We start from the raw sequence: 25,077 nt of genomic DNA on the forward strand, positions 1-25,077 counted from the left end.
TGTCCCCATGCCGTGACCACACAGACACTGTAACCTGATGGTGGTGCTGCTCCGGGCACGGCGTTTGCCCAGCCTGCCCCTAGGCGCACTGAAGCCATGCCTTCACGGCACAGCCCATCTCATCCACATCTTCACCCCCATGACAGGATAGGCCCAAAGCTAAGATTAGTTTGGGAATTATTTGGTTATTTTGGTTATTTTACATCTTGGTTGTGCTCTGGGTGCATAATGCCCAGTGCCATGTCCAACCTATCCATGTCTTCACACCAGTTTTATATCAGCTCACGGGATAGTAGCAGGGCAATGTCAGCCTGCTTTATATTTTGGGGGAATGAAGGAGTGGAAATAGTCCCAAAGACCCCCTGCTGATATAACTGGCAGCTGAGAGGGCAGGCCAAAATAGGAAGAGTTAAAGGGGTCCGTGGCAGTAACGTGATTTTGGGGCACTGCTCCCTCTCCATGGCTGAGCGAACCAGCAACTGGCGTTGTGCTCTGCACATCAGTGCAGTTCTTCATCAGTGAATCAAAACTGAACCCTGAGAAAGTTTCTGCTTTTTGAGAAAGTCCATTCTGCTTATTCATGTCTGCTAAAATCTGAAAAAATACCCCTCCCTGATGGGCAATTACTCTTCAAACTGATTCATCTGTTCCCACTCTTTTCCGTTTCATTTCCAGTCTTGTGCCTATGCTAGAGGTTTCTTTTTCTTGCAAAGTGCCGGAAAACTGTTTCTTAGATCCTTTAAGTCACTGAGTAATTTCCTATCACTTCAAAATGACAGCACATGGTCCTAACCACAGCACTTCTCATATTGCATGTTCCCAGCCAGAAGTGATTACTAAACACACATGCATGCGTTTGCAGCATTCACATCTGAGCCATGTATGATGTGAATGTCACGTCAGAGAGCCCGCACAGTGAATTTTAAGGACCCATGCGCATGAGAATGAGTTACTTCACTGATATTTTTTGATTTTCAAGTTTAGATATATTTTTTCCTGCCTCTGTGAAAATATAGGCTTGCCGTAGATTTTTTTTTTTATCTTGGCATGTTGATAGTAGAGCTTTATAATTGGTTTCCTAATCAGTAGCATTATGAAGGTAGTAGTGTGTTTCTATGGATGTGTATAGCTAACCATGTAAAATGAACAGTGCTGTAATAACTTTCATTGGTGATGCTTGAAATACCTCTAAAGAAGAGTGTGAGTGATTTAGGACAGATTTTAATGTCTTAGGCTGCTGGCTTTTCAAGACAAATAGAAGTAGTGAATCCAAATAAAATTTAAACTGCTGAAAAAGAGAGAAAACCCACAAGCACAGTGAAGAAACTCCCAATTTTCTGTACTGTAGAATAAGAATTAGTTGATTTTTCTGATAATTAGCATCAGTAAAGATGAATGAAATCATTTATTGTAAATTGAACAGACAAAACCTTCTCTGCCACATTACAGCTGCGTGCCTTTATGGTGGAGCTCTGAATAGATCCTCTACAGGAAACCTTTGTATTAAAATAGCGGTGCCTAGTTCCTGTGATTAGCACTGTCTGTGCAGGCTAGCACTTTAAAGCACTGTTCTCTTTACAATAAAGGTAGTTTCCATGGGATGCACTTTTTTTTTTTTTTTGAGATATGTGGCCTAACATCTTTCCCTGTGCTTTATTAGAACTAATATACTTCTTTATTATCTTTTTCTACCAACTCTGAAGGCCTTTGCTTGGTGGTCAGACTTAATGGTTGAGCATGCGGAGACCTTCCTGTCACTGTTTGCAGTGGATATGGATGCTGCGTTAGAGGTGCAACCCCCAGACACCTGGGACAGCTTTCCGCTCTTTCAGCTTCTAAACGATTCCCTCCGTAGTGACTGTATGTATTGTATTTTGATCACTTCTTTTTCAGTGGGCAGCTCAGGTTACTGATAATACTTTCAGCCTCTCCATACTGCACAGTGAACTGAGATGGGTAGAGATTTACAGTACATACTCTTTTAGCATGAGCCTGATTTTGTTCCCTTTCCACTAGAAAAAGTACACAGACACCCCTTAAATCAAATGCCTCAGTCAAACGTGAGAAGTTGAACTTTTATTTTGTTTCATCTTCTCAAATCTCTTGGTAATGGCTGCCTGATAAGCAGGGAATTAGGTACTCTATCTCACTGTCATTAAATGTGTGTATCATTTTATATGTGTGTATTGCATTTATTTAACGTGGAGTAAAACAGTCCCTGCTTTAAAAGATTTTATTGAAGGGAGGAAAATATTAAAGTAATGGAAGCAAGAGTAGTTCAGAAGAATGGTGCTTTGTGAAATAAGGCTCTTCTCCAAAGCACATGGGCCCATGCCTTCAAAACCCATGAGGATTTGGCACTATCCCCAGCAGTCCTGCCGCTCCCCAGGGAGCTGGTGGCAGAATTGGCATTGCCTTCAGTTACGTCCCAGACCACAGCCCCACTTAGCTTTCTACGACCACATGAAAAAGGCAGGGACTCATCCTCAGAGAGCAATTTCCAGCATCATGGTAGCGAGTAGCCAAAGAAGAAATGATTCTCCTACCTGCAAAAGCCATGATGTTTGCCGTGCTGTATTTCTTGCATCCATTTTATTCACAGGAAGTAATAATGCATTTGTAAGTTTGACATTAGTGGAAAAGAAGATTCATTGTCTGTTTATTTGTTTGGAGTAAGAAGCCATTCCTGCTGTCTTTGTCGTGAACATTGGTGCCTGATGCCAGCTCCTGTTTTGTTCTTGAAGTTTCTTCCTGTTCGCTGACAAATTTGTTGTGTAATGAAGTGCCACGCTGTGGTTTGTTACAGAGGGTGTCTTACTATACTTTTATTTATCTATTCTAGATAATTTGTGCAATGGAAAATTCCACAAACACCTCCAAGACCTGTTTGCTCCACTTGTTGTTAGATATGTCGATCTGATGGAGTCCTCAATTGCACAGTCAATTCACAGGGGCTTTGAGCGGGAGTCATGGGAGCCAGTAAAGTAAGGAAACCTCCTTTGATACAATCGGAATTTGGGTGCAAATGGATGGAGATTCATACAGAGATGAATTAGCAAACGTTAGCCTGGACATGCAGAAAGTGCTTTAGATTTTCTAGTTTAATGCTAAAATTAGAAGGCCTGATCTCTTCAGGATTTTCAAGTTAATGAGGGAAATGGTATTTACTTTTTGAAATGCATTGCTGCCTTGGTTTGAACCATGTGCCTTTGGACATGGAAGCATGAAAATGTGAAAGCCTTCTTAGCTGGCATGGCCTTTTGGGTCCTGTTCTAAAAGGCCTTTTCCAATGCTGCTTTTGAACTCAAATAGCTCCTTTTCAGAACAAAAAAACTTGCTTCACTGTGTTCAGTCCAGCCCTGTAACCTGTGTGAGTCATTGCTGTACTTATTCTTCACAGTACTCATTTTTTCCACCTACCCCATGGAGGGACAGTGCAGCATTGTGCCTTTCATGTCAGCCCCACGGCTGATGGCTGCACATGTCCCTGTGTCCCAGGGTAGCTCTGCGGGTCCCAGCTCCCTTGCCTGTAGGTACAGAAACCATAGGGAAATACAGGCAGGATGTTTCAAGCAGAATGAGTTATTAAATTTGGAGAACTAGGAATTTACCAGCAAGAAATGAATAGCCCGAGAGAAACCCAAATTGTACTCCGAGCTGGTGAATGATAGAAACGTGGCATGTGCTTTGGATTACTGTTGTTATTTCACAGGTTTTGAAGCATTGCTGAACCCTGTCATGCTTGCTCTAAAAAGCCAAGTCAGATCCTACAAAGGAAAATAACTTACTTTTCCTTCTAATAAAGGAGTTGAAAGAGAAAGATCAACCCCTTGCAAGCAGCATGAGTCTGATGGTGGCTCAAACAGGGGATTTGGACCAGGTGACCTCTGGAAAGACTATTTTCCCTGCTTTTTTTGTGATTCTCTAGGCAGAGTTAAGTGGCACTGCACTCTCAGAGGTTGCTGCATAAAAGAACGTTTGGTCTTTCAGGGTTTTTCACACCAAATATGTTCCGTTTACAAGGAAAAGAGATTTTGTTCGGCAGCCAGCCTCCCATATGCAACCTGGAGTCTGAGTACCCAGGTTTTTTCCTTTCTTTCTTGTGCATCCTCAGCATCCGTAAGGATTCTGCCTGCCAAATCTCAGGCCTTTTCTTGACACCTGATCATCCCCTCTGTTTTGAGTGGGGTTAAGTGGCTGGCATTCAGGATTCTCTCTCACTTTCCATTTGCTGTCTTTGGTCTGCAGGCTAACAGGATTAAAAATCCTAAAAAATCTTGTTTCAAATAAGCAGATGTGACCCAGAAAACATACAAGAAATAGATCTTTCGAGTAGGAGAATGCCATTTTTACAGCCACTCCTTCAAGCAGAATTGCACTTCGAAGTTAGCATTAACTTTGGTTTCAGAGCTCTGCTTTAGTAACGAATACATTTGTATTTCCTTGCCTGTTATGGAACAGAAGCAGGTAACTCTGTTTACCTGTCCACCTCAGTAAAGCAGTCAATAAGCATTTAGCTCTGCTTTTTTCTTTTGTCAGAAGCTGACATCATTTTGGCTTTTAATGACTTTTGTAGCTTAACTGTAGATGTCCATAGGTACTTGGCTGTGGTACTTGCCTGTCAAAATGCTTTATCCCTGGGTATGCCATTATCTATCATTTTCAAATTATCTTTGATAGCTATAAAAGATCTTTTATTAGTTCTCTTGTAATTGTTATTGCCTTCTGGAGTTCCAGCTACAGAATGCTTTGAGCATTGCAGTTTCAAGCAAAAGCCCAGGATGGACTATCTGTCTTACAGACTTGGGTATTTAAAAGATTTCTTCCAGCAGGAAAGTGGGTGCTTTTCACAAGAAGCTTGTGTCCATCTGGTGAAAAGATGCACTCCAGGTTGTCTTTTTTTCACTAGTTGGTATTTCATTCTTGTGTCTCGCACACAAAAGTACGAGTTGCAAATGCTGGCTTAACGTGATGTGACCCAGCGAAGGAAGATACCAGCGAACGCACAGAGGGTGGCACGTACTGTGTAAGGGAAAAGAGGGATGTCGTTCCTAGGATCTGATGGCACTTTGGATGCGCTGTTCAGAACTAAATGTTAAGGCATCTTCATCTTTTGCCTCCTGGGCAGACCACCTGCTCCTCTTTGTCTGATCGACAGTGAACTTGCAGAAAAACTCAGGTCAGAGACTTATTTTGATTTGCCCTCGTGTATCTACCTCCTTCTCCCCCAATATGTCCATACTGCAGCACGGTTGAATTTTTGCCTGTTGATTCTCAGTTTGGACCAGCCAATTCCCATCCAAGTCATGGCTTTCCATTGCCACCTCCAGCTTTTTGGGAATTGGGAACTCTGTAGTATGTTTTTCCATGGCTTTCCTCTGCTTTGAGGAAAGGCCTTCAGGTTGGCCAGAAAAGGTAGATCATCGTGGCTGTCCGTTCCACCAAGCTTACTGCTGTCCTGCTTTGGATCTCTACAGTGAATCGTGAGAAGGAAATCTCATTACCTCCTGTTAACCAAGAAATTATTCCATAGCACAGAGTTTTTTGAAAGGGTTTCTCTATGCTCGTGCTTGCAATCAAGGCTGAAATATGTAGCCCTCCATAACCTGACCAGATGGCAGTTTGCAAGCATGTATTTCTTCTATTTTCATTGCTGAATACTCTGCACCTTATGCTACAAGGAGTTAGGTATAGAAATCACAAACAGTGAGAGAGATACTGTTAAGTATTGAAAACATGGGGGGAAAAAGCATCGATGTAATGTGCTCGTGAGGGCTATGTAATCTGCCTCTGCGGAGCTGCTGAATTTGCAGGGGGTCCGTGCCCTATAGCTAGAGCAGCTGGTGTGCTTGTATGAATCCACGCAGAGACATGTGGAACACTTGTCCTTCGCACAGTCATCCAAATACGGAGGATACAGAGTAGGTCTGTTCTTTGGTGAGTTGAGAGGTCTTGGAAAAGTAGGGTTTGCAATGGGCTTTTTTTCACGCTAGCTTCTCAGAGAACGCTGATTTATCTTGCACCCAGCAGACACGTACTTGTGTGTGTGCGTCTCTGTGCGTGTGTCTGTGTTGAAAGATCTTTTTGAGCAAATGCTAAAGCCGGTGCAATGACAACCAGTTTCAATCACTTGAATAGGACGTTATTCATTGACCTATGGCTGTCTCTACTGCACTGTAGTCCTGGCTTTAGTATCTATTAATTGCTCGCTAACCCTTTGCAAACTATTTATAAATGTATCATTAATATAAACCTAAGAACTTTAACAGTATGATTGTACTAATCATTTTATAAGGTTGTACTACTACAAAATGCTAGTGAAAATGTTTCCCCTTAAAAGAAGCACCGTTGTAGTGAAAATGAGTATTTTTGTTACTATTCTGGGTGTCAGTCAGAGGAAGAGCACAGATTTGACTGCCTACTTCACTGTCAAGCTCTTTGCTTCACATCAAGGCTTTTGTGAAAAGATTTGCTCTTAAGCATTTGCTCAGCCTAGGCAGTAAGGTTGTAAGCATTTACAGTGATGGAAGAGACAGGCGTTTGCATCTTCCATCACTAAATCATTTCAGGCATCCCATAGGAACTGAGTGTTTAAGTATGGACAAGGCTCTCATTTAGCTCTGTTCTGAAGCCAGGAGACAACTCTGTAAAAATACTGTGATTTTCTGCCCTCCTTTTGGTATTAGGGCAGCTCTACAGGAGCAGCCCCTGTGCACTTGGACTTGTTTTCTGTGATCAGTGCTACAGTAGAGCGTGAGCGTTGGGATGTTGTCCAGGGGTATGTTGCCAGTCTGTTTGCACTGAGAATTTCCCAGCAGACAGTACAGGTGAAAGCCATTTACACAGCTACCAGACACAAACGGGGGTGAATCAGAAGCAGCCAAGAAAACAAGCAGTACAGCTCCAGAGTGTGTGTCTTTTATCAAACGTATCAGGATCCAGTCCTGAAGCTGAGTCGCCTTAAATCAGACAGCCCTCATCTTGTTGATGCAAATGCCCACATTCCCTGCCTGATGGCTGAGGTTATTTTTAGCCATCTATATTAAATAGGCACGGCTGGCTTCTAGAAACAGTTTCTCATCTTGGACCTGTAGTTTTATGGTCTGAGCAACTGCAGGCTGGAACATTTGTTGGTAATATTAATCATTTTTTACAGGTCTCACTGCAACTGTTAGTCAGATAATTAGATCGGTTGAACCTGCAAAACCGTGCATGTCAATTCAGGAGAATATATTTAAAATTAGTTACTGTATGTTAACATAATATACTCCATTATTTTGCTGTTTTGTTTTGTTTTAAGAGTACTAACTTATTCTTGCAACATATCCTTGCATCAGCAAAATAATGTGTTGTATAAAAGAAATATGTTTCCGTGTGAATATAGTATACTGTTTACTCTAGAAGTCATATTTTATTAATACAGTGTTTTTATTAATATAACACTGTCACTTCTTGAATTTTAATATTAAAACCAAAGGTCCTCTGATTTATGTATTTACCATCTGGCTAAGTTATTTAAGTTGCTTTTCCTTATACATTTATATGTTGTCCACCTCTTGCTATTTCTTTATTTATTCCATATCAGTATCTAACCACATGCACTGCCATTTCTGAAGATTTAACACTCTCTCAATCACTATGGAGTCTGTGTCTCATTCAATAATCACATCATCTTAATAGCAGACACAGTATGAATGGAAACAATGGACAGCTTTGTTACGTTAGTAAATTCTCATATCTGCTTACTGCCTAACAAAGAGAACAAGCAAATAGCACAAAGTCAAATCTACTAAGAATCACAGGAGCAAAAGAAAGCAAGAACATACTTTTTTTGTCCACTAGAAAAAGTCTTTGCATTGTGGGTTTCCTTCCCAACAAGGGATTTTATTCACAAAGGGAGAATGAGGATAAAGTCTTACTTGCAGTAAGAAATGGAGTTCAAAATATGACTCAAGGAAGTTGCTAAGATTTTAATATGCCTTGAAATACATAGTGTATAGTTTGATAGTTTTCCAAGAGTCCAGATAAGGCTGCCCGTACAGTAACTAATTTAATCCAGGGGAATGGGAGAGACCTCCTAAGGTGGCATGTCCTGGTGCGGTCACTGAGAGCAGGGAAGTGTGAATGCTGAAGCTGTGTCTGTGCACATCAATAGAAGAGCTCCCTGTAGCTTCAGCAGTGCAGGGTGAAGCCGAAATCCTGAAGTCCTGATTCCATTTTCACTGAGCCCAAATAATGACCCGGTGAAAACGGTGTCAAAGCATATCTGGTTTTTTTCCTCAAATGGGACTGTAAAGCCATCTATGGATTGTGCCCCAGTGTGCCATACAGCATTACTGGATTACGGCAGAAGCAAGATATACCTCTGAAACTGGCTGCTTTGCTGACAGCCGGGAAGCATGGAAGTTGGGTAATTGAGCTCTGTCTTTTGCTGATTCCCAAATCCCATGACATTTTTATTTTGCATGTAAAAGATAACCATGATGAGACACTCATTAAAACAGAATTAGACCAACTATAACGTCAAAAGACCTAGCACACTGAAATACATCAGGGTGATTTGCAAACTTCAGGCATGCAATGCCGTTACACCGCACATCGTTTCAGGAGAGTACATCGCATTGAATTAATACGCCAGCCCACTTTTAAAAAATCTGTATTTGCGTAAGTTGCATGTCTGAAAATATTTACTGAAGTCATGATGCCCAAGTACACATGCTTCATAAATTAACCTTTGAATGTCTTAATCACCCCATGGTCCATTTCCAGCCAAGAAATATTCACATACCAGTCCTGGGTTTATTAAGTGCGATTCATTCGCAGCGCACGTATGTAGAGCTGGGCAACCTGCGGGACACATTTTCTCCACACGCAGGAATGCAAGGGCAGGATCAAGCCATGAGTCTTCACTGACAAAGAACCTTGCGGTTCACCATTTCATTGCTCCAGATCAGCACATTTTTTGTTATTTGTAGAGTATAAAATAAGCAGAGAGGTTTTGGAGTGAAATCCCGACTCCATTGAATTTGGTACAAGAAGAACTCTTATGGACACCTGCAGGGCTGGAATTTCTGACTCTTTGTTTATTATTTTGAATCCTAATTCTCTAGTAGATCTCTTAGTTTAGCTTTTTCATCCAGCCTAACTGAGTGTGTAAAGACTGAGACTCACTTCCTTACGAGAGAGATTTTTCCGAGGAAACGCTGCTCTCTGCACTCTGAAATGGTATCAGGACTTGAAGGTGGAGTTATTTTCTGTGGGTGTTTGAGTACTGCTGTTGATTTGCTACTTTGTGATTCTTCTTTTCATTCTTTTTTTTTTTTCCAGTAACTTGCTTTTTATCACAGACTGCAAACCCAGTACCCTTAAGCTTCCATACTCATGCTTCTTTCTGAAATGTTTTGCTTTAGTTTTTTAACTGTCGTCGTGCTGTGAACTTTGCAGATTTGTTTATGAGTGTCACGTGCTTCTGCTACATCTGCATTGTCACTGTTATGGTATTTTTTCTTTCTGTCTGTTTCTTCCACAGGAGTTTAACAAGTAATCTGCCCAATGTGAATCTACCAAATGTGAATCTCCCTAAAGTACCAAATCTACCAGTTAACATCCCACTAGGCATCCCACAAATGCCTAGCTTTTCTGCACCGTCATGGATGGCTGCTATTTATGATTCTGAGTGTGTATTCAGTTCAAATTAGATCTCATTTAAATTTAAAGTAATCTTGGCATGGATATGTATTGTTTGTTTCTGTGCATTATATAAAACTTTAAAGAGTGATACAGTTAATTAGACATTTTCTGAATGAGACACTAGTGAATTTCTGGCATGTGTATTTTGAGGGTTTTTTTTTGTATAAATCTTGAAAAGTTGTCTTACTCCCACTGAGAGTTTGAGCAAGTATCTTGCTTTACAAAATAGCTGTCGACAATGGGACATGATCTGAACATACGAACCACAGAGCTTATAATGTGATCTTATGTGTCTCAGCAAAGACTTTTGTCCAAAAGAGAAGGTGAATCAATTTCAATGCAGTCAACCAATTTCTGTGGACCAGATGTAGATCTAAAAGTGCCTTTTATTTAATGGAAGCTCTGCATTTCCCAGGTAATAATTTTTGTCTTGATTTTGATGAAACAGAGAGAGGAACACCCTGCAACAATCCGTATTCGTGTTGGGGGAGGTCCCAGAGAGCAATTAAATCTCCATAGCTATCACTACAGCCTGAATAATGCCATGACCAACTAAAGAGAGATATTTCCAATATGAACTTTAGATTATGGCCTGAAAAATTGGGCATAGTGTCAAAACAGTCAATCTGCAGGAGCCTTGTGCTCACAGGTCCCTGCCTGAGTGTTCCAGGGTATGTTACTGCAAATCCTGAGCACACATTAGGCAACTTCTGTTTTTATAGCAGATTTCCCGTAAATGTCCCAGCCACCAAGCAGTGTGGAGGGTGCTGCACAGTGGGCTCAACCCAAATCTTGGCATTTGAGGTAGCTCATCTCCCAGGATGTCCTAGCACGGGAACTGTGATCTCGCCAGTCTCCATCCAAATTCCTAGAGGGTTATTTAGGGTTGGCATGGGGTGATCTCAGCCAGCACTACACAGATGTGTTGCCTTTTCCCTACCTTCTCACCTAAAAGACAAAACGGAAGAAGCCCCCCAAAACTACCCCCATCACTGTTACCTAAACACCCTTGATTACATCTACACCTGGAGTCCACCAAAATGCCTCTGCCATTAGCCTCATGCAGGCTTTATTGCAGAGCAGTGGTAATGAACCAGAAGTAAAACAAACACTGATGCTTAATTTTTAATAGGTTTTTAAAACTTTTTAGATATTAACACGGTTGTTTTTGTTTCAAAGCTATACAACTCATATTCATGCTAAGATAGCTATATTAAAGGCTAGCTTAGGCAGTTGTCTGTAAAGAGTACTTGGAAGTTTTAATCTTTCTCTGTGCATGCTTTGTGGTATTGCCCTTGAAAAGATAAGAATCATGTCATGACAGAAAATTGGATAATCCCTCTGAAAACGTTGAGCAACAATGGTACACTGCAAGCTACCTGCATGATTAGAGTAATTGCAGTGCTCACAAGCAAAATATTAACAGTGCATCTTGGAAATTAATATACTATATTATTTACTTGCACGGAGCCCTAATCAAAAGTGAGAAAAAGGCCAAGAATAATACTTTAAACATTTTACGACCAAATGGGTATCATAATGGTGCTGTAGTAAATACCAACTATTGTACTTACATGTATTTAATTATTTAAACCATAAATTCATACAGTTCCAAAACTGAGTTTAGACTGTAAAGCTTATTTATACGCAAGCACAGGTTTGAACCAGGTGAAACTAAAAACTGACAGTAGATGAGCACTTGAGACTGTTGTACAAACTGGTCCCCTGGGTAAAGGAAATGCCTGATTCTTTATCTTTTCATCTCCCTGGTTTCCTTTTACTCACCCTTCCCCTCCATCAAGGACATGTTACCTGTTGCTTAGTGTCAGATACGTTTCTCCTACAACCAAGACGATTCATTCTCTATCTCGTTAACTCTGTTAGCACAGGACCCCACAGGACCCCTCTAGCATGTTGGGACTACGGTTCTCACCTTGCAGTAGCCGTGTGTGCATTAGCTCTGATCTCCTCTAGCATTAACTCAATGCAGCTGGCATCTGTCACAATAGAAACACCCTCCCTCATCTGTTTCTATAGATGATGTCAGCACAAGTGGTAATGCATGGTGTGTTAAATATCTTATAAATTATCGTGTTAGCATTAGTGGTATGCGAGGAGGGGGTTGAAACTCTTGAAGCTCCCTTGGTAATTGTTCTGAAAAAAAGTGAGGAAGCAGGAGAGAGGGAGAGAAAAGGGTTACGGATGCATAAATTTCTCTGCATAAACAGAGCGCAATCCAGTTCTGTATTTTTATTCTGTAAGTGGTTTGAGATATAATTATACTGTGAAAAGAGCCGGTGTAGCTACACACTGCAGGACCAAAGACTTCCATCTGGGCAGGGGTGTGGGTACGAGAATATACGCATGGGGGAGAAATTCAGAGTTTTGTGACAGACCAAAGACGTTGCAAAATAATTTAAAAAAAAAAAATGGAAATTTGTTGGCCTTTAGATGCCTTTGCAAGAGGCAGATCTGTGAAAAGGTGCAGCGGTCAATCCTGCCAAAACTCCAGGATGTGAGATGTCTAGTGCCCTTAGCTCAATTGACTTACCCTGATTTTTTTTCAGCTGTTCAAGAGATAAAAGCGTGTCCTCGCTCACCACTTGTTAGCACTGTCCCTTACCTGGAAACGGGGCCTCACTGGGGGGACAAGGCAAACTCAAGATATAATTCGGAGGGGGGAGAATTGCATGAAACCCAAAATCTTAATAACTGCATACAGTCTAGTATGGCAGTTATTATTGATTGAGGATTTTCTACCACAATTTCTGGCCTTAATTCTTAATAATCACATACGTTAATGTGGTTATTAACTAAGGCTGATTTTTACCATACACACATTCTTCCTGTTAATATGTGTAACTCATACTGTTGTCTTACTCATCTGGTCTGGAAAGTTTTGTGGGTGATGACAGCAAGGTAGATTAGGCAACTGTATGGTAAAACTCAAAATCCTGATGGTGGAGATTGCCAGCGTTGTCCTGTGTATGAAACTACTGTCTGCTCTACACTTGTTGCAGGAATGGTCTCCACATCAGGTTACAAAGAGCCTGATGCCACTTATGACTTTTGTTCTCGTTTTGCCCTGCCAGCAATGGATCAGGCACCTCAGAAGATCTGTTCTGGAAACTTGATGCCCTACAGACCTTCATTCGGGATTTGCACTGGCCTGAGGAGGAGTTTGGAAAACACTTGGAGCAACGCTTGAAGCTTATGGCGAGTGACATGATTGAGTCCTGTGTGAAAAGGTACGTGCCCTTGAGCGAACTAGCCACGTTTCTCATAGGAGCTCACAGGATGTAATGGTTTTCTCTGTATTATTATCAGCGAAGCTTCACTTCAGCTGCCATTTATTAGTGACCACAGCTCACCCCTGCCCAGAACGGGTATGGTGGAAAGCCACCCTACTGCTGTGAATTGCTGACTCTCTCAAGCAAGCGCTTCTCTGTTGAGACTCTGGAGGGTGCATATTCGCAATAAGGCAATAAATCACCCATTCTTTCTAGCTTTATGGGATGCTACTCCTTTTCGGTGCCACACATGAAGTCAAGTCTTTGTAAATGCAATTTGGTGTTGGCAGGGTTGAGTGCTGAAGGCATAGCCCTAAGTAAGATCACAGCACCCACCTAAAAAACACAGATCCATGAAAAAAACAAGCAAAAAAGTGATCCCATAAAGGGGACTTTGTGTAGCTTGGCACACAGGCTTCGCATCTGCCATCAACCGAGAAAAGCTGTTGTATCATCAGTCACATTATAGGATACTCACCTGCAAATCATCCAAAACAGAGAGGCTTCCTTAAAAAATTTTAAACATACTAGCAGCTGTCATTTTTTAAAAAAATGTTACATTTCTAACTTTTCCACAGTAATTTATGTCTATATAGCATCAGAGGTGATGAGGCAGGAGGAAGAAATGAACTTTGAATTCCATTGTGCAGAAATTAATAGACAAAGAGACAAACCAAAGGAAAAATGGGTGCCAAATACAGCTGGTAGATGCTAATATTAGCTGCAATGTGTGATGTGGCTGTTCTGTACCACAATTGCCTGGCCACTCTGCAAGTGTGAGCGTGGCATTTACTGTTCGCACATTCCTCACAGTCTGGATATGCAATGTAACCGTAAGATAAGGCATGTTCGGTCCCTGAGATGTAGGCAAGAGACTCACCCGCTGGAAGGCAGACAGCTCAAGGCTTGCTCTGGAATAAAACCCAGTACATTTCCAATGCAATATGGTCGTGATGTCTTTGGCATTGAGCAAGTCCCCCTTTATTGCAGCAGCTTGTCTTTGGTCCTTTGCCTGGCATGAATGCTAAGGTTCAGTTGTCCTCCAGTTGTCGGACCATTCTTTAGGGGCAAAGGCAGTGCTGGAGCTCTGCTCTCTGCCCTACCCCCAGCACCACCAGTAAAACACTTATTTTCTCTCTTTTTTTTTTTTTTTAATTGGAATCAAGGCACCTTTGCTACACCTGCAGTGCAGTTGTAGCTGCGATGATGTATAGAAATCAGACCGGGTTAGCTCAGCTGAGATAAGTGGGAAAAAGCAGCAAATATCCAGGTACATCTGAAGAAGGGCTTGTGTGCCTGACAGCTGAGGTTTTTTTCCTCAACTACTTCAACCTTTCTACAAATATGTTGCCCCTCTGTAAAAACCTGGCCCAGCTTGTAATGGTATGACTATATATAATGGTTCTGAGCATAAGTAAGTAGGAACATGCTCATCTCTGCAAGGAGATGGAAAATCCCAGTCACTTTGGGTCCTTTCAGTAATTATCAAGATTCTAGTCCCCGAGTCCAGGCTAAATCTGGCACTGGTAATTAAATCAGTTCAAATGCCACTGCTGATGTAAACCAATATGCTGCCTTCCCTATTTATATCACCTGCAAACAGGGCCTGGCTAAGGTTTCTTTAGCAATTTCAGTTTGACACAACATTTTTCTTCGCGTCTGTCTCTGAACTGTTGAATACCATGGAGGAGCCACCCCGCCTTCCACACTTGGTTGTATTTCGGGGCTGTCAGGAAAGCAGCCCTTGCAAGGAAGGCCTGTCTTACTAATAAATCTGGGCAGGAGGACCTATGTACCAGCTCAGATCTCATCCCAAGAACGGGAGTTTCACATTTGTAAATGAGTTTTCATTTGAATAACCCTTGGGGGATCTTTCAAGATCAGAGTTATTCCTGAGCTGCAGCTAATATTATTTGTTATTTCTAAATTGAAGCTCCTATGTTAATTTGTTGGCAGATTCTGTCTGATGTGATAATTGTTCTGTGTTAGGTTAAATTAGAGAAGTACCTCAGGAGTCTGCAGAGGGGCTCCAAAGAAAGGCAAGGCAAAGCCCACCGTACTGCAGAGTATTCCCCATGTTAGAGTCACAGATGCCTTGGTATTTTAAAGTACAGCACAGGATCAAATCCGTAGTCTTTAGCCCAACAAAGCTCTTGGTGTAACATGGTTTGCAACTGCCAGGGATGTCAAACCTGAGCTCAGTGAAACCTCGGGAGAGCAGTGAGGTGTGGGCTCGTACGATGCCTCTCTGTGTGTGTTCATATGTGCACGACTGCGCCTGTGCACAACTTGCAGACGTATTCTAGTGAGTATGTATGCTTCAGAGAAACTACTTCTATGAACTTATGAGACACTTAGGAACTTTCAGCAAGCAAATAATATCACATAGACCTAAAAATGCAATGATCTGGCAATGTCCTTTCAGTCAAGTGATGAACAAGCTTCTGTTATTTGTAGTTGATATCATGGAGCAACAGGAGCTTCCTTTAATGTGTCAGGCTTGCTATTGTCCTGGTTAACAGGAGAGGTCCCAGACAACTGGAGGGTTGCCAATATGATGCCCATCTATAAGAAGGGCCAGAATGAGGATCCAGGGAACTACAAGCCTGTCAGCCTGACCTCTGTACAGGGGAAGGTTATGGAGCCATCCAGCTTGAGTGCGCTCACCAGGCATGTGCAGGACAACCAGGGGATTAGGCCCAGCCAGCATGGCTTCATGAAAGGCAGGTCCTGCCTGACCAGCCTGATCTCCTTCTATGACAGGATGACCTGCTTGGTGGATGAGGGAAAGGCTGTGGATGTTGTTTACCTGGACTTTGGCAAAGCCTTTGACACTGTCTCCCACAACATCCTCCTAGAGAAGGTGGCGGCTCATGGCTTGGATGGGCGTGCTCTGCGCTGGGTAAAAAACTGGCTGGACGGCCGAGCCCAGAGAGTTGTGGTGAATGGAGCTAAATCCAGCTGGTGGCAGGTCACAAGTGGGGTTCCCCAGGGCTCAGTGTTGGAGCCAGTCTTGTTTAATATCTTTATCAATGATCTGGATGAGGGGATCGAGTGCACCCTCAGTAAGTTTGCAGGCAACACCAAGTTGGGCGGGAGTGCTGATCTGCTCAAGGGTAAGAAGGCTGATTTGATCTGGAGAGGCTGGATTGATGGGCCGAGGTCAATTGTATGAGATTTAACAAGGCCAAGTGCCGGGTCCTGCACTTGGGTCACAACAACCCCATGCAACGCTACAGGCTTGGGGAAGAGTGGCGGGAGAGCTGCCTGGCAGAGAAGGCCCTGGGGGTGTTGGTTGACAGCCAGCTGAACATGAGCCAGCAGCGTGCCCAGGTGGCCAAAAAGGCCAATGGCATCCTGGCTTGTATCAGGAATAGTGTGGCCAGCAGGAACAGGGACGTGATCGTGCCCCTGTACTTGGCACTGGTGAGGCCGCACCTTGAATCCTGTGTTCAGTTTTGGGCCCCTCACTACAAGAAGGACATTGAGTTGCTGGAGCGTGTCCAGAGAAGGGCAACAAGCTGGTGAAGGGTCTAGAGAACAAGTCTTATGAGGAGCAGCTAAGGGAACTGGGGTTGTTTAGTCTGGAGAAGAGGAGGCTGAGGGGAGACCTTATCACTCTCTACAACTGCTTGAAAGGAGGCTGTAGCGAGGTGGGTGTTGGTCTCTTCTCCCAAGTAACTTGTGATAGGACAAGAGGAAATGGCCTCAAGTTGCACCAGGGGAGGTTTAGATTGGATATTAGGAAAAAATTCTTCACTGAAAGGGTTGTCAAGCATTGGAACAGGCTTCCCAGAGAGGTGGTGGAGTCACCATCCCTAGAGGTGTCAAAAAACTGTGTAGTCGTGGCACTTCAGGACATGGTTTAGGAGGCCTGGGGTGTTGGGTTGATGGTTGGACTTGACGATCTTAGAGGTCTTTTCCAACCTTAATGATTCTATGATTTCTATGATTTGTCTGTGGTTATAAATCAGCTAATGCAACCAAATTATAGGGGTACATTGACTCTGCTGTTTGTAACATCATCACACTGTTTATCAAGCATGAGAAAGTCATGGTTTCCCCAAAACCATTGCACATTTTATAAACAGTGTGTATTCTGGAAAGTGGGTTTCTTTTAAACTGGAAAACCATTTTTATTAAAAACACATTTGTAATAACTGCACTGTAACACTCCCAGCAGCATTTGGGTTTCTGGTTTGTTGAACTCTTCTCAGTATTGTTTCACATCATTATTAGCTTTGTATGTTAAAAAACAACTGAAATTTCTTTTTCTCTTTTCCTTAACAGAACCAGGATTGCATTTGAAGTAAAGCTGCAAAAAACCAGCAGATCAACAGATTTCCGAGTCCCTCAATCAATATGCACCATGTTTAATGTCATGGTGGATGCCAAAGCTCAGTCAACAAAGCTTTGCAGTATGGAAATGGGCCAAGAGGTAAAACTGCAGGTTCTTCCCTTCACAGCTTTTAAAGGCAATGTCATGAAATTTCCTATCTCCTGTTGTGCTAGTTTCAGAGGTGTTATATCAGTTGTGGATTTAGCCTTCCATATAGAGTGTGCAGATGAATATGCAGGGAGTTGCTCTCAAATAAATCTAATTAATATAAACATTTGGAATCCCTGTCTCTTAGGAGTGACTTTTTGCAAGGACTGTGGTGTGCATAAAGTAACTCTTAAGCTTGCTTGATGCATGATAACCATATATATTGAGTCATTAACTGCACCTTGGAACCAGGTGGTGGCAACACACTTTCTGTGTATGGCTATTATCTGTAGACAAACATAAGGAGAATGGAAGTGCCAAGTTGTTGCTGTGACGCTTGTAAGGAAAAAAAAACACCAAAAACCAAAACACCAAAGCAGATAACTTCTAAAAGTGGATTGAAATTCCAGATGCTATAACTTCCATGAGTGCTGGCTATAATCATCAAGCTTGGTGATCCTGAATTTCCCGGTTCTTAATGACTCAAGTTGCCAGACAACAAACGTGTTTTAATTAATTGCTGATATATTTTTTCTTCTGAAGCCACAGTGGCAGGTTGAAGTTTCTGTGAATTGATCTATGAATTAGAAAGACATGGTAAATTGGGTTAGATTAAATGCATCATGATGATCATTTTGCTAGAGTGGCTTCAAGTCCAATTAAATATTCCTATACCAGTCTAGAATAAATCCACAAATACTGTTTGGCTGTCCTACCTGTCCTATCCTGCTGCTGTCAGCATTCCCTAGATAAGCCCTTTTGCTATAGCTTTCCATGCAGTGAATCATTGCAAGTTTGCAAGTTGTTTGGGGTTTGTTTTTTTTTTCTTTAGTTGTTTACCTCACCCTGTTCCTCTGAGAGGACTTGCTCCAAAGGACACTGGCTGCGCCAGGGATCCTTGCCCTGTTGTCAGCGGTGTTTGGATCAGACCCAGCTGTTCTTTTTCTTTTTCTTATACGTGTTTCAGTTATGACATTTTATTCGTGACAGTCACCTTGCAATAGAGGTTTCAAACTGCTCATCATCAGGTTCTTCCTTCGTCCTCCAGGTCAGCTGAGGCAGATCTTGAGTGGGCTTTTGTTGTCCAAGCCTGGACATGAACTTCAGTACCATTTTCTGTTCTGTATTCATACCCATTTATCTCCCCAAATCCCTCAGCCCGCAGCTGCTGCAACATCTGCCCTGGCAGCATCCCATCAGCCAGGAAGGGCCATGGTTGCGATGCTCCCCACTGCAAACCAGGATCAAACCCTTGTTTGATCCTGGACTAGCACAGTCCCTGGAGACAGGGACATTTTGGAGATCAAGCAGACTCCGATATCATGACAGAGAAAGATCATTGCATTCATAAAACTTGTCAGGTTAAGTATTCAGATGGCTCAAGACTGATAACATCAGCTGCGTCGGGATATAGTGTGAGCAGGGACTCGCTGCATCTTTCCAAGCTAACTTGTGATGCTCTGTGCTTGCCACAGTTTCCTCCAAATTTTGAGCATCAGTCATGTTGCACATTCAGCCTGAGTCAAATGGCAAGTGAGAGGGGAGCGGGCGGCAGCACAGTTGTTTCTTTGCTGTTTCCAGCTGCAGCGGGGATTAGCTCTGCAAATCTGCCTGTGCTGCTTTAAGAAGGTGTTTAGTACAGCATCTCAGAGACAGCCTAGCTCCTGTGGCAAGCAGTAGTTGCTGGAGCATGAGGTTTTTAACAGATAGCTGAACTAATAGACCTGTAAAGCAGATGTAAATTATCAGTGCATAAGTTACCGTTTAGGGCTGCAGAATTTTACACACCCTCCCTTTCTCTTTTCTTCCTTTTAATGAGTGCTTCTACCTCCCCCTCCATTTGCTCATGCCACTGTGTATTTCAGCTACCTCCATCTCCTCTTCTTGAAGCTGTCTAAACCTGTGCGCTGAGATGGTTGTGCCAGGGGGGTAAAGGTTAAGATATAGATCTGTTGTTAGAGCCCATGAGAGGAGGACAAAATGCCACCCCACCTCTTCCAGTCCCTGGTAGAAATGATGATACAGTCAGATAGACAGCAGAGGGATGAGAAACCACGTTTCAAGTCTGTGTCTTCGTCTGTAATTCGGGGAGCCAGGTCTGTGCATCATTGAGTCCCCCTGGCCCGGTGCATGGCTGCCTGCAGCCTCACCAGGGAGGGATGGACAGGGAGGGAGGGTCAGATGCTCTTCGCTGAGGGGACCCTCCCTCAGTGCCACAGCCGCCACGTGGCTCCTAAAATACGTGGTCCCTTTGCAGACAGTTCAAAAGCAGCAAAAAGGGGTCAAATTGCCCACTGTGGTGCTCAGAAGGGGCGTTTGTCCAGACCTGGCTTGAGAAGACTTTTTGATTAGAAACAAACCTCTGATTTTTCTGATGGTCCAAGCTGTACATGAGCAGAGACTCTCTCAATACGTTATTTGACCTCGCTCCTGCTGCTTCCCTCCCACCCCAATGGCCTTCCCTTTAAGACTACCTTCAGTTACACTGACTTTAACAGATACTTGAATGCATTTTGCGAGCATTACCCTGTGAAACAAACACCCATCATTTAATTTCCATTTCCTTGTCTCTAAAGGCAGCTGTTAAAACATTTGGTAAACATACTTTACCATCTTAAATATTTATTTTTCCTCTGAATTTTTAATACATCTAAGGGGATAAATGTATGTATTAAATGTTTCTCAGTTGGTCTAGTATGTTTCTATTTAATATCTAAGGTCAGATGGTCCTTAGAGAAATACAACATACACACAATCTGTTACATGACAAGGCAAGATACTCATCACATAAAGTCAAGTTGAATCATTGTAGTGCACTGATTATGGATTGTAATAATTGAGCTAATAGAAAGCTGGGATGAACTCGATCGAAAGTGGGGGCTACGCTGAGTAAAGCAAACCAGTTATGCAATCTTTAACCTTAGGCATTTTCATAAGAAATGTAGAAGGAGCTGTTGGAAACGCTGGTTTACAAGCCAGGCGTCTGTGAAAGCAGCACCAGGCAGTCATTTTCCAAACTGCCACCTTCTCCGACCCCTTCCTGGCCGGGCTCATCTTCCCAAGGTGGAGCTGGGGCTGCAGCACGGGCTGTGCTGGGTGTGCATCGCTGCAGCTGCTGGGGGCAGGACCCACAGCCTCATGGGCCCTATTCTGCGCAGTCGCTGGCCTGGCACCAGGTCTGAGTCTGCCTTAGGGATTGTGACTGCAATGGGAACAAGCAGTCAGAGTCCTACCAACATCACCTTGGTGGATGCACAGGGTCCTCTCCTGCTCCCAGAGCTGTGATTTTATTCCATCAGGGCTCTTATTCACTTTTTAAACAAGCTTTTAATTGAAAATGCATTGGTTGGTGTATAGTTTTGCACGTAGCTAGCCATTTTTGAGTTAAAACTCATGAAAGCAGTGAGCTAAACCCTTGGTTGTGAGGTCTTCCACTCACACAGAAAATGCAGCAGCAGAAGGAAAACATCATGGGGAAGACACCCGCAATATATGCATAATCCCTTCTTCATCTCCCTTAGGAGGTCCTGGCTGTGTACGCCAAGGACATCAGCAGCTCCTACCCGTACCCAGCTGTTGCAGGCCCCCGTTATCCACAGCGACATCTCCAGCTGTGCTGAGAACGGCAAGGTCAATCCTGGGACCTGATAAGGGCTAACTCTGCACTAAACAGATTGATCATTACTATGATCCCTATAAGGGACTCATATATGTCTTGATCTCCAAAGCAGGACATGGGAACTGCAAATGCAAATGTTGCTTGTTGGCATATATTTTTTCCTCTGAGTGGGCCCAGCAGGTCGCAGCCTGTGGCGTGGCAGTGCCAGCCTGTCCTCCTGCATGGGTGAGGCTCTGAGTGGCCCCAGCCAGGTCTTCGGCCACGGTGTGCTGCACCACGCACCCCTGCCCTGCCTGCCCTGCCCTGCAGCAGGGCTCGCCCTTCGGGTGCATCCTGGTGAAGGGTACACAGCTGCCCCGACGCTGAACCCTGCCTGTCGACAGCCTTCCTCTTCAGAGCAAAATAAAACCATAAGAGACTGTCAGCAGTTAAGTAAAATCCCAGCCCTTCCCCCTGTTTTACTGCCTGCGATTATTACAGGTAGGGATCTCTGATATTTCAGTGAAAGGAGGTTTTGATCATGTTTCATTTCCCATTGCTTATTGTTTCTGTGCATGATGCTGCTGTTCTCATATGTCCCTGGTTTTTTTTAAAGATTTTGGTTTATTTATTGTTTATCTTCCTATGTTCTTTTTCCTGTCTTTTGCACTTTCCTCTTTATTTCTGTCCCCAATCATCTGAAAAGTTTGCTAAAGAGTGGGTAAGTGTGTCCTACTTTTATTTTCTTTTTTCCAAATTCCTGTATTAATATGTTACTGTCATAGAAAAAGATCCCTGAACTGTAGAGCAGTTCAGAGACTACCGATCAGAAACTGAGACCAACATCTAGCATTTGTAAAGCCCTCGCAGTCTTCCTTCCCAAAGTCTGATTAGTATTTAAAGCAGATTTGTCTCTTTCAATGTGATTTGATGTTAACATTTTAAAACAATATTAATGCCAAGTGGTAATGAATATAGTGACTAGCACCAGTGCTTGAAATGTTTGACTGAAAAATCAAATGTTTTGTGTTGGAAAGCAGTCATAATCAGTATTTTCTCAGTCCATTGAAAATAAGAATATACTGTATGTTTTCACTAATTAAATCTTGTATTGGAAACAGGTCTTTTCTAAATTAGTAGAAGACTGTATTTTAGTACCTATTCTAGCCATATTGCAGCTGATTGCATCAGAGCTCCCAAGCTCAGCAAGGTTTGGCATGTGCAGAAATTGGGTTGAAGACTCAGAAACACTGATGCTGCAGGCACTGGCGTTGGTCAGCTGGTTCTGAGCTCGTGCCGTGGGATCTGCTAACACCAGGGCTCGGGGCTGCGCTGCCCGCTGGCTTTTGCATGGGACAAAAAGGCTCATCTTGGTTTGTTGGGGATTTAAAATCTATCTTATAGTCACTGAAAAGCGTTTACATGAGTACTTAATTTGAACCATGTGCCTGCTGAACCCAGTGCGTAACATGCGTTCACATGCTTTGCTGCAGTAGATGGGAAGTGCACAGCATGTCCTCCCGTGGTTCAACCCCCTGTAGACTCCCCTGGTGCAGCAAATCCTCCCCACTCCCCTTCCAAGGGCTGCGTGGTTTGCGGTGCCCTAGGCAAGGGCTGCCCATTTCCCTCGGGCGGCTGGCGTATCTCATTGTCAGGTGTGATCTGTGTGAAAAATGAACAGGATAATGCCCACAGAACTGAAGCAAAAGGACTTCAGGGTCTCTAGGAGCGGGGGTTGCTGGTGCTCTCGGGCATGGCAAAGCCTCCCCTCCAACCTGTGCGTGTGGCTACCGGAGCTGCAGGCACACAGAAGAGGGCAGGGTTTGCCCATGCTTTGCAAACTGATGTGAGATTCTCCTGCATTCAAGGTCTCTCCTATAAGTGTAAGTAATCACTGGCCACTATAGCGGAGTACAGGGTAATAAGCTGCATAATTCTTTGGTTTAATACTACTGCATAATGTGGTTTACCATGGGAAGAGGCTGACAACCATCGAGCTCTTGCCTGTGATCAATGCTAATATTTTCCTCCCCCTCTGCTTTTATTTTTCTTTAGCACCAGTACCATTCAAAAATAGATGAACTAATTGAGGAAACCGTCAAAGAAATGATAACACTCCTAGTGGCAAAGGTAACCTTCGGCTTCAGGTGAAGTGATTCACTGTTAACATTGCGTTTTTAATATGTGCATTTCCATTAAAATGTGACACATTAAGATGTTGAATTGGCTTCTTGTTTCTCACAGGCAAGATCATATATCTCCCAGTCCTTTCATGGTGACTCTGTGATGATTAGGAACTGCGTGAGATGTAATACACTGCTAGTAGGATTGCCATACTGGGCCAGAAGTGGTTTTAAAGAATGGGTGTTATGTTGATGGGGTAACACCCCGTGGTCAGCATCACCCCACAGCACTGAGGGTAGCTGCAGTCAGGGGGTGGCACTGCTAAATGCTGCTGTGTAGACGTTGGGGTGGCATGCAGAGGTGGTCACCACTCCTACGCATAAGGTTGTGTGGACAAAATAACTCATCTTGTGCAAGATCACCATATGCTCTTCTAAGAAATTAATTTAGAGGTGACAGTAGTGGGAAATACATTCCAAAATGTCAGGTTTAATTGTTTGGAAATTGTTTTTCATCAGAGGTGGCTCCTCTAGCTCAGCTGCCAGCATTTCCCTTGGGTTGTTGTGTAGGTCTGGTGTGCTGTGCTAACACAGAGGGGAATTGGTACGTAGGGAGAAAGATGGTGGGGTGTGTTTTCCTCTAGTTTCAAACTTTCTGAGAACAAGTCATCCCTATTATACAGTGGAGACCTTTAAACATAATCTGCCAACATATGCCAGTTCAATTCTTCTGCAAGAATACCCAGCTAGCTGCCTGCTTGACACTGTGTACTGGGAGCAAGAACCACCAGCTTCCCTGTCCAGAGAGGCTGTGCTGGCTTCCCAGCGTGCTGCACCCGCCTCCTGTCACCAGCATCACCCATGACACTGAGGGGTGATTCCCACCCAGCGAGACATAGCACCCAAAAGGCTTGCTTGCTTTCCCCCCGGTCCCTGGCCCGCTGTGCTCGCGGGCGGGTTGTCCGTTCCTTTGGCAATGCTGAGAACTCCACTGATTTCTTTGAAGGTGATGCTGATTTTTACACCCTTGTTCAATTATTAAAAATAATTGCAGTATTTTTTGTCTTCGTAGTTTGTCACCATTTTGGAAGGAGTCTTGGCCAAACTGTCTAGATACGATGAAGGAACTTTGTTTTCTTCTTTCCTGTCTTTTACTGTAAGTACAGACAATGTTTTCCTTTCTTCTTCTTTTTTTTTCCCCCGAGTTGTGATCTCCTGCTCTCCCAGGACTAGATCAGTTGCATAATAGTTCTGCCATTCTGTGATGTTTGAACACTGTAATCCCCCACATCAATACACAACCTGTGTGCAGATATACAGTACATAAACACCCAGGATGCGTAAACCATCTTATTGTAGCACGGTGTAAACCTATCTCTAGTCATCACTCAGGCTGGTGGGGTTTATTCTGTTGAGGTTGCATATGAAGATGAAAAAAAAATCATTGCACTGTACATGCAATTTCCCTAACTAAAGAAGTTGCTTCATTGCCATGTTGCATGACAGGTGTGTTCCTTTCATTCTTCTGGCCATAACAGTGACCATCTTAAGAAGTAAAAAACAAAATAAGGGAGATCTAAAGAGTGCCTTCATGTTTCTAGAAGAGAACAAGGTAGGGAAAATGCCATGAGGTTATGTAGCACAAGGTGCCTGTCATGGCACATTTCTCCCTAACGTTGCAGAACCAATCCACAGCTCATTCCATTACATATTTCCTAGAAAAGTACAGGACAAGAAAAATATCCATGCAAATGCCTCAGTATCCACAAGGGTTTAACAATCTGAGCTGTATTCCAGAAAAGTGTTGTGACAGCTTCTTAGGACAAGCACATAGCAAACGATTTTCAAAGGTCTTCTGAAAATGCATGCCAGAAAGTTTACAAGAGCATC

At 43.2% G+C, this 25,077-nt stretch overlaps 1 protein-coding gene across 9 annotated transcripts in view; it reads left to right on the plus strand.

Moving 5' to 3' along the window:
- The window catches only part of CADPS (calcium dependent secretion activator), a 225,979-nt gene that overhangs the window by 170,700 nt on the left and 30,202 nt on the right, over positions 1 to 25,077 (plus strand). For 4 of the 9 annotated variants that reach the window (XM_075095783.1, XM_075095784.1, XM_075095785.1 and 1 more), the window contains 7 exons: positions 1,704 to 1,860; positions 2,843 to 2,984; positions 9,530 to 9,676; positions 12,783 to 12,938; positions 17,271 to 17,418; positions 23,120 to 23,194; positions 24,260 to 24,343. In XM_075095783.1, the coding sequence (XP_074951884.1) occupies positions 1,704 to 1,860; positions 2,843 to 2,984; positions 9,530 to 9,676; positions 12,783 to 12,938; positions 17,271 to 17,418; positions 23,120 to 23,194; positions 24,260 to 24,343 (909 nt within the window). The remainder of the gene's footprint in view (positions 1 to 1,703; positions 1,861 to 2,842; positions 2,985 to 9,529; positions 9,677 to 12,782; positions 12,939 to 17,270; positions 17,419 to 23,119; positions 23,195 to 24,259; positions 24,344 to 25,077) is intronic. The other 5 variants (XM_075095787.1, XM_075095788.1, XM_075095790.1 and 2 more) reach the window with 2 other exon arrangements.

Source organism: Phalacrocorax aristotelis, chromosome 6 (genome assembly GCF_949628215.1).
Source record: "Phalacrocorax aristotelis chromosome 6, bGulAri2.1, whole genome shotgun sequence".
NCBI lineage: Eukaryota > Metazoa > Chordata > Aves > Suliformes > Phalacrocoracidae > Phalacrocorax > Phalacrocorax aristotelis.